We start from the raw sequence: 9,417 nt of genomic DNA, 5'->3' as shown, positions 1-9,417 counted from the left end.
ATTCTGACCAGTGTGAGGTGATACCTCATTGTAGTTTTGATTTGCATTTCTCTGATAATTAGTGATGTTGAGCATCTTTTCATGTGTCTGTTAGCCATCTCTATGTCTTCTTTGGAGAATGTCTGTTTAGATCTTCTGCTCATTTTTGATTGGGTTGTTTGTTTTTTTGACATAGAGCTGCATGAGCTGTTTGTATATTTTGGAGATCCCTTGTCAGTCACTTCATTTGCAAATATTTTCTCCCTTTCTGTGGGTTGTCATTTTGATTTGTTTATGGTTTCCTTTGCTGTGCAGAAGCTTTTAAGTTTAATTAGGTCCCATTTTTTAATTATTTTTTTTATTTTCATTACTCTAGGAGGTGGATCAAAAAAGATATTGCTGCGATTAATGTCAAAGTGTGTTCTGCCTATGTTTTCCTCTAAAAGTTTTGTCGTGTCCAGCCTTATATTTAGGACTTTAATCCATTTTGAGTTTATTTTTGTGTTTGGTGTTAGGGAGTGTTCTAATTTCATTCTTTTACATGGAACTGTCCAGTTTTCCCAGCACCACTTATTGACGAGACTGTCTTTTCTCCATTGTATATCCTTGTATCCTTTGTTGTAGATTAGTTGACCATAAGTGGGTGGGTTTATCTCGGGGCTGATCTCCACTTTTGAGAAGCCCAGTAAAGCAACACAGCTGGGAAGCTGTAGTTCTGAGGTTTGGATCCAGGGCGTCTAGCTGCAGATCTTCCAGGCTTTTAACCTCTGTGCAGCACTGCATTCTCAGTTTGTAGAGACAGGGGAGTGGTACTCTGAGAGGTTCGTGCTCCCCTTGACTCCCGGGGACTTTTTTTTGCAGCTGGAAGCTGAGGCTGTGTTCCGTGCCATCACCATCGCCAGCCAAACCAACTGTCCTCTCTACGTCACGAAGGTCATGAGTAAGAGCGCAGCCGACCTCATCTCGCAAGCCAGGAAAAAAGGTGATTTGTGCTCCGAAGATCTCAGAGCCCCTAACAAGCCATGTGGCTCCTTTCCCTTGGCTGTCCTGTATAAATGGTGCCTATTTTGCTCATTGCCTTGCTCTCAGGGAAGCCCCTCATCCTTGTTAGCCCATTGGATCCTTTCTGTATCCTGTGTGGATGGCAGGATCCCAGATTTCTTCTACTTGGCAGATGAGTAAACTGAGGCTCAGGAAGGGTAAGTGGTCTGCCTGAGATGACACAGCTTGAATCAGTTCTTTGGAGAATTGGTGCATCTCTTTTCCTCCCTGTGATCTTTCACTGTCAGTTCATGTTATCTGAACTTTATAAATGGACATATTAATGAAGATTATATTTGGTGCAGCAGTCAAAGACCCTACTCAAATGGACTTAAACGAGTAAATTATTGGTTGAGGGTGTTTCAGGCATGGCTGGATCAAGGGGTTTAAACACTGATATTAGGGCTCTATCACTGTTATTCCTTTGTGGACTCTGCTTTCCTCTCTTTTCAGTATGAACAAGGACAAGAATAAATGCTAAGAGCTGCTTTTGTCCTCCACACTTGGTGGGGGCATGGTGAGGGAGTAGAGAACATCTTTTCCAATAGCTCAAGCAAAAGTCCCCAAGAACACTGCCATTGCCTTGGCTTGGGTCGTGGGCTCATCTCTGAACCAATATCTGCTCCAGAGATGGTGTAATTGATTGGCCAGGGTTGAGGGCAGAGTACAGGGAGGAGGTCCCACCCCCTGTGCCACGCAGGGTAGCACAGGTTATTTCAGAGAAGGCGTTGAATGGGTCTCCAAAGGATGTCCAGCGGTGTGGCCTTCATGACCCAGCTCTGTCCCCATGGCCTTCTGACTTACGCTTCTTTTCTCCACAGCTGTTAACTCGGCTTCCTTTGCCCACCTCATGCTAAGCTCAAGTTTACCCTCATTTCAAAACTTGCTTTCCTGCTTTCCGTTCTTGTCCTCAGTGACACACTAATGGGCTCACTTGTGAACAGAGTGTGGTTGAGACGCGGGAGCCGTAGGGCTCTGCGTTTGGTTGGGAGGGAGGCTCTCCTAGGCCCGGCTGTACGATTGTGACTGCCGTGTGCCAGTGGGACCAAGCTGAATGATTCATCTACCAAACCCAGAACTGGTCTGTAAAACAACGCATGTGAGTGACTGGGGCGGCTAAAAATAGTTCCAGCTGACTGATGGCCGAGTGTTTGGCTGCCTGGCCTTCTGGCAAACGGGACCCTTTTCTTACGGGAGGGGAATCTCTAATTGCCCTGACAGCCTTTCTAGCTGGCTGATTCTGGGGCACCACCTGCCTTACCCTGCTCACGGGAAGCCTGCTGTTTTCTCGCTCAGCTTTTAAGTGTCTCCATATGATATGGCCTGGCTGCTTCACTGGGTATGAGTCATCAGGACAGAACCACGAAAGAAGCCCAGTGCTGCTTACCCGTTCTTGGAGAAGGGAAAGAGGAAAAGAAAAGTGCACGGGGATACCTCCACTCCTCTCCCCATGGCCACCTACTATCCTCACCCTCTCATGCCTCCTGCTGATGGCCACATCCTGCTTGGGACCCATTCTCGGATGACCTGGGGGCTTCAAAGACAGTGTGTTTCAATTATGTGCTGGGTCTTATTTTAAATTCCACGTAGAAAAATTCCTCACCCTTAGCCTTCTGGCTCGTGACTGTCTGGCAAGGAGAACTAGTACAGCTGTGTCTCCAGGGTGGAAGGGAGGCATTATTTTAGTGATGAAAAACGGGCTGCTGAGATGGAAGCCAATAAACATCTCATGAACCGTCATTCTCAGGGAAGGAGTCAAGAGCATTCAGAGCAGGAAGACAGTGTATGGCAGGGTTCACTCTTCCCTCTGGACCAGGGGACTGTTTAAGCCCTAGGGCGTTTAATCCCCAAGTGCTCTTCAGCGTCTCTGCACGGCTGCTCAGAATCAACATTAGGCATTTCAGTTTAATGAGGACCAACTGTATGCCCTGCATTGAGGGAAATACTTTAAATGTATTATTATGTAGAATTCACAAAGCCGAATTCACCAGGAGAAACTGGCATTTATTATCACCATTTTTCAGATGAGGAAATTGAAGCACATCTTGTCCAGAATCTCCCAGCTTGGAGAGCTAGTCTCCAAATCCAATTGTGTCAATAATATAATTGCAATCTCTACTTACTTTAGTCTTCCATCTAAAGAGTCCACAGGGAGAGGTCTTCTACTTTTAAGGTTGTATTTCTCTTAATAGTACTTGAATGCTTGCCTTGACTTTCATTTCTTTGTAGTCCCATATGCTTTAGTCTGGTAAATAGTTTTGGAGAGTCCTTGAAATTCTCTTTAGTCCTGTGTGGATCCTTTTCACTGCCGCCCCAAAGAGCAGGGCTGTCCTATATGAATCATTGCCATTGCTTCCTTCTTTTGCCCATGGCAGACATCACAAATCAATCATGAGCCTTTTCTAGTAAGACCAGAAGCATATTTAGAATTCTTCCCAGCACAGAAATCCAGGCAACTAAGACCAATTGATTGGAGTTGAAGCAAGGCAAAACCTGTAATCCTAGCCATACAGCCTTCTTAAACTTCCACCTTGTGGGGAACTTGAATGTGGAAGATGGAGGACCAAACTTAAAGAAGCCAAGGGCTGCACAGGCATCATTAGCCCAAGATTCTGGCACAGAGAAACTTGGTACCAACCCACCTTCTATGAGATAGCAATTGCCTTCTGTATCACTATCCCTTCTTTCAGAAGCTCAGTTTAGATCAACGTATGTCCCAGTATCCTTCCTCCCCTCTCCTTAATTTGGACATTCCGGCCTCTCATTCTAGACACAGGGTCCGGGAAGCTAACCTCAGCTTTGCTGTGTCCCTGGTTGTTGGGTGTCCTTGAGCAAATCACTCATTGCCTTAGGTTAAGGAGTAACAAACATGATGCAAATAAGATGTATCATCCTCAGGAATTGGTTTTACTTTGTGGAACCAAAGCATGTCTTTGCGACAGCAGGATGTAGCAGTTCCCAGTGATGTGGGCACATATGGGGCTTTGGGCTTCTACAGTGTGGAAGAGTCAGAGGTGTAAAAGAAATCACATTTGCTTAGCGTCTCTTATGCGCCAGACGCTTTGCGTATGCCAAACCTTTCATTTTCACAAGGCTGAGAAGTAGACATCGTCTTATTTCATCAATTCCAGGACCTATTTATTCCACATTTTAACATTTCTGAAATGAAGATGAATCTTACAATTAATATATATATATATATTTTTTGCCTCAAATATTAATTTGCCTCAGAATTTGAGAATTGATGCTGCATCTTGCAACCAGTGGCTTCTACAGAATACAGAATCGTTCCCATTTAGAAGATAGAAGAGCAGAGGCTTAGAAAAGTGGGGGAACATGGGCTTGAACCCAGGCCTGCCTGACTCCAGAGCCTCAGCCTTGAGTAGGCTTGGGGGCTATGATTATCTAAGCCCGGCCCAGGGCAGCACATACGTTATATCACCCATTGCCTCTGTCCTACCTGTTCCAGGAAACGTGGTCTTTGGGGAGCCCATCACCGCCAGCCTGGGCACGGATGGGACCCATTACTGGAGCAAGAACTGGGCCAAGGCGGCTGCGTTTGTGACATCCCCACCTCTGAGTCCTGACCCAACCACCCCTGACTACATCAACTCCTTGCTGGCCAGGTTGGTGCAGAATGACAAGTAGTGGGCAGTGTGTGGAGGCATCTTGGGAACGATGGGATGAGGACTGGAGCCGCCCATCCATCAGCTAGACTAGAGTCTGCAGTGAGGAAAAAACATCGAGAATTCCCCTGCAGTGTTGAGCACAGATAACAGGCTCTTCCCCATCGTATTTTAAAAGATACTACAGTGATCATATTAGTAACGGTAACAGCAGTTAATACATATTGTATGTCAAGTACTAGGGTGAGATGACACGTGTGGTCTCATTGTTCCTCGTAACAACGCTGTGAGTGAGGCACTAGCATCACCATTTTACAGACTGAGCAACTGAGGGTCCGGGAGACAAAATCATTTGCCCAGTTTTGATGACCACCTAACCAAAATTACAGGGAGACTAGTTTGCTGCTGCCCTCTGTGGATAAGTCCCATCCCTCATTTGGGTCCTATTTGTTACACAAGAGGTGATCTAATCCCACCCCCTCATTTTCCAGGTAGGGTAACTGAGCCCTAGGGAGGGGAAGAAATTCACCCAAGTTCGCATAGTTGGCAAGAGGGAGAATAAGGATTCCAAACTCAAGTCATGGCGCTCCACGTGCTTAAACTAGACCCTCATTTCTGGGCCCCTGCGGTGCCTCTAGCCTCCCCATTCACATGGAGCTTTTCTCCTTTGCCAGTGGGGACCTGCAGCTCTCCGGGAGTGCCCACTGCACCTTCAGCACTGCCCAGAAGGCCATCGGGAAGGACAACTTCACAGCCATTCCCGAGGGCACCAATGGTGTGGAGGAGCGGATGTCTGTCATCTGGGACAAGGCCGTGGTAAGCATCAAGGTCATAGGAGGGCATCCAGGGCCAGATCAGAGCCTCCTGCCACTGTTCCTCTTTGCCCTGTGATGGGGGTGCTGGGGGTGCAGATGAGGCCTCATACCTGCCCAGGTGTCTCTGGAGCCAGGTGGCTCAGGTGGTTTGGGAATGTCCCTTCTAGAGTGATGAATCCTGGGGCCTGAGGTTCTGAGGAGGCCTTCTCTAGATTGTGAAGGACTAGGAACCAGAAACACAGATCATTTATCTGATGGTATGAATGATCTGTGCTTAAAATAATAGTGAATTAAACATTCTTTTTGTTCAGAGGGTTTTATTATCTCTTTTGAAAAGGTTGGATATAACCCTTTGAAATGATAAGCAAGGGGTCTGTGACTAAGACTCAAGTCATTTGCTCACCAAGGAGTGGTGTGTGGTCATCCAGGCTGTACAGGTGATTGTCTGTCAAAGTCTTCTGGCAAAGTGGCCTGGTTTTATTTTCCTTGTTTAACATCACAGAAGCTGAAAAAAAAAAAAGTCATGCAAATGAAGTCACTTCCTAAGATTTGAGTAAAATTAATAAATAACTCATTATTAAGTTGATCACTTCCCTCTGTTTTATTTTTAAAACCCTAAAAACACTCATTTCAGAGCCAAATAGAATACATATCTACACAGTGTAATCCAAGTTTCCCTTTTCTTGGCTCGCAGGAAGCTCAAAACTAGATTTTAAACTAAATTCTTCTTTCCTTACCCAAGTTGTTTTGTGAAGGGGGAAAGTATAAATATTTTTTGTCTCTTCTCTTACAAACTTAATTTTTTTTGGTCTTTCTTTTTTACATTGTTATCTATTTATGAATGTGTGTATGTATTTATCTTGGCACTATCTGGAACTGTTAAAAAATAATATATATTTTAAAATTACCAACATGATACATGCTCAATAAAGAACACTTGGAAACTACAGAAAAGTACACACATGAAAGAAAACAAAACTCACTTATAATCCCACAACCCAGGGATAACCATTGTTATCATTTGGGTGAGGTTCTTCCGTATTTATCTTGTGCCCATGCAAATACAAACATATTATCTGAGATCTGGGCTCATAATTACATTTGTTTTTACTGTGAACTCTCTGTAATCCTTTTTGGAGTTAGAAGGGATAAATAAGTATGTAAATGTATGTACATGTCCAGAAAAAAATGCATACTTCCAGAGCAGTCACTTCCATCTTCTTTATCTTTCTTTTTTTTTGGGGGGGGAAGGATAAGTGTTAGCTCTTCTCTAAATGTTTGATAGAATTCACCTGTGAAGCCATCTGGTCCTGGGCTTTTGTTTGTTGGAAGATTTTTGATCACAGTTTCAATTTCATTACTTGTGATTGGTCTGTTCATATTTTCTATTTCTTCCTGGTTCAGTCTTAGAAGGTTATACCTTTCTAAGAATTGGTCCATTTCTTCCAGGTTGTCCAATTTATTGGCATAGAGTTGCTTGTACTAGTCTCTTGGGATGCTTTGTATTTCTGCAGTGTCTGTTGTAACTTCTCATTTTTCATTTTGTCTGTAGGTATTTTTTGATTTCCTCTTTGATTTCTTCAGTGATCTGTCGGTTATTTAGTAAGGTATTGTTTAGCCTCCATGTGTTTTGTGTTTTTTACGTTTTTTTCCCTGTAATTGATTTCTAATCTCATAGTGTTGTGGTCGGAAAAGATGCTTGACATGATTTCAATTTTCTTAAATTTACCAAGGCTTGATTTGTGACCCAAGATGTGATCTATCGTGGAGAATGTTCCCTGTGAACTTGATAAGAAAGTGTAATCTGCTGTTTTCAGATGGAATGTCCTATAAATATCAATTAAATCTATCTGGTCTGTTGTGTCATTTAAAGCTTGTGTTTCCTTATTAAGTTTTCTGTCTGGATGATCTGTCCACTGGTGTAGGTGAGGTGTTAAAATCTTGTGTTTCCCACTTAGAGAAGTTCCTTTAGCATTTGTTGTAGAGCTGGTTTGGTGGTGCTGAATTCTCTTAGCTTTTGCTTGTCTGTAAAGCTTTTGATTTCTCCATTGAATCTGAATGAGATCATTGACTGTTAGAGTAATCTTGGTTGTAGGTTTTCCCCTTTCATCACTTTAAATATATTGTGCCCCCACTATTATTGTGTTACTGTCTATTTCCTCTTTCATAGCTGTTAGCATTTGCCTTATGTATTGAGGTGATCCTGTGTTGGGTGCATACATATTTATAATTGTTATATCTTCTTCTTGGATTGGTCCCTTGATCATTATGTAGTGTCCTTCCTTGTCTCTTGTAACATTGCTTCCTGGACTTGGGTGGCTCTTTCCTTTCCCATGTTAGGGAAGTTTTCAACCATAATCTCTTCAAATATTTTCTCAGGTCCTTTCTCTCTCTTCTCCTTCTGAGACCCCTATAATGTGAATGTTTGTGCATTTAATGTTGTCCCAGAGGTCTCTCAGGCTGTCTTCATATCTTTTCATTCTTTTTTCTTTCTTCTGTTCCATGGCAGTGAATTCCACCATTCTGTCTTCCAGGTCACTTCTCCGTTCTTCTGCCTCAGTTATTCTGCTATTGATTCCTTCTAGTGTATTTTTCATTTCAGTTACTCTATTGTTCATCTCTGTTTGTTTGTTCTTTAATTCTTCTAGATCTTTGTTAAACATTTCTTGCATCTTCTCGATCTTTGCCTCCATCCTTTTTCCGAGGTCCTGGATCATCTTCACTGTCATTATTCTGAATTCTATTTCTGGAAGGTTGCCTATCTCCACTTCATTTATTTGTTTTTCTGGGGTTTTATCTTGTTCCTTCATCTGGTCCATAGTCCTCTGCCTTTTTGTTTTGTCTGTCTTTCTGTGAATGTGGTTTTTGTTTCACAGGCTGCAGGATTGTAGTTCTTCTTCGTCACTTCCATCTTAAGCCATGCATTTAACCATTTTCCCTGGGTGATGGTGACAGCCCCACTGATTCTGTAGCTTGCTGGGTGGACTTCTGTGCTCACCACCTCAGAGGTCCCTCTTTGTATATGTGGGCCTTTGTGGTCCCCCTGCTCTGAGCTCAGAAGCCCTAGATGGACCATTTTGTGTGTGTACGTTTCAACAGGCCACGGGGAAAATGGATGAAAACCAGTTCGTGGCCGTGACAAGCACAAATGCTGCCAAGATCTTCAACCTGTATCCCCGCAAGGGAAGAATATCTGTGGGCTCTGACAGCGACCTGGTGATCTGGGATCCAGATGCTGTCAAGATCGTCTCTGCCAAGAACCACCAGTCGGTAAGACCTGAGCAGGTGGGAGTGGAGCAGAGTGGGGAATGTGGGCAGGGAACGTCGTTGTGAGAGGCGTGTGTTTGTGGTGAACCAGGATAGTCAGGCAGGCACGTGTTGCAATCACAAACCATCCCCAATTCCTAGGGACTTAAAACCTCAACAGTTTCTTTCTCACTCCTGCTTTCCAAAATGGGTCGGCAAAGGAGAGGGGCTCTGCCATCACAGTCACTCAGGGTTGGGGGCTGGTAGAGGCACCAACTCTGCACGTGCTATGATTGCTGAGGTCGGGGACCAAGACATGGCCCTGAAAGCTTTTCCGAGATAGCACTTCCTCTCACCCTGCACTGGCCAGAGCCAGGCCAGAGGCCATACTTTTCTCCAGGAGGTCAGGAAGTACAAGGATACCTTGTGCCTAGAAGGAGAAAGAATGGGAAAAAAATTGGTGAACAGCTCTGATGACTTCCTCATGAGGAGTTCCATGTGAAAGATGAAAGTGAAAGCCCGGTACCTAACAGAAAGGGTTTCAAAAATACAGTGCTTGTTAGTAAAAAGTATTTTTCAAGCACTTATGTTTCAGGCACTGTGCTTTTTTTTTTTTTTTTTTTTTTTTTGGGGGACGCGGGGCCTCCACTGTTTCGGGCCCCTCCCGTTGCGGAGCAGAGGCTCCGGACGCACAGGCTCAGCGGCCATGG

General features: G+C 44.2%; 1 protein-coding gene across 1 annotated transcript in view; it reads left to right on the top strand.

Moving 5' to 3' along the window:
- The window catches only part of DPYSL3 (dihydropyrimidinase like 3), a 26,186-nt gene that overhangs the window by 8,556 nt on the left and 8,213 nt on the right, over nucleotides 1-9,417 (top strand). Inside the window, exons 3-6 of the mRNA XM_024120468.1 lie at nucleotides 841-961; nucleotides 4,490-4,646; nucleotides 5,321-5,462; nucleotides 8,561-8,731. Coding sequence (XP_023976236.1) covers nucleotides 841-961; nucleotides 4,490-4,646; nucleotides 5,321-5,462; nucleotides 8,561-8,731 — 591 coding nt within the window. The remainder of the gene's footprint in view (nucleotides 1-840; nucleotides 962-4,489; nucleotides 4,647-5,320; nucleotides 5,463-8,560; nucleotides 8,732-9,417) is intronic.

Source organism: Physeter macrocephalus, chromosome 8, assembly GCF_002837175.3.
Source record: "Physeter macrocephalus isolate SW-GA chromosome 8, ASM283717v5, whole genome shotgun sequence".
Taxonomy (NCBI): Eukaryota; Metazoa; Chordata; class Mammalia; order Artiodactyla; family Physeteridae; genus Physeter; species Physeter macrocephalus.
This window is presented reverse-complemented; position numbering and strand designations above follow the sequence as displayed.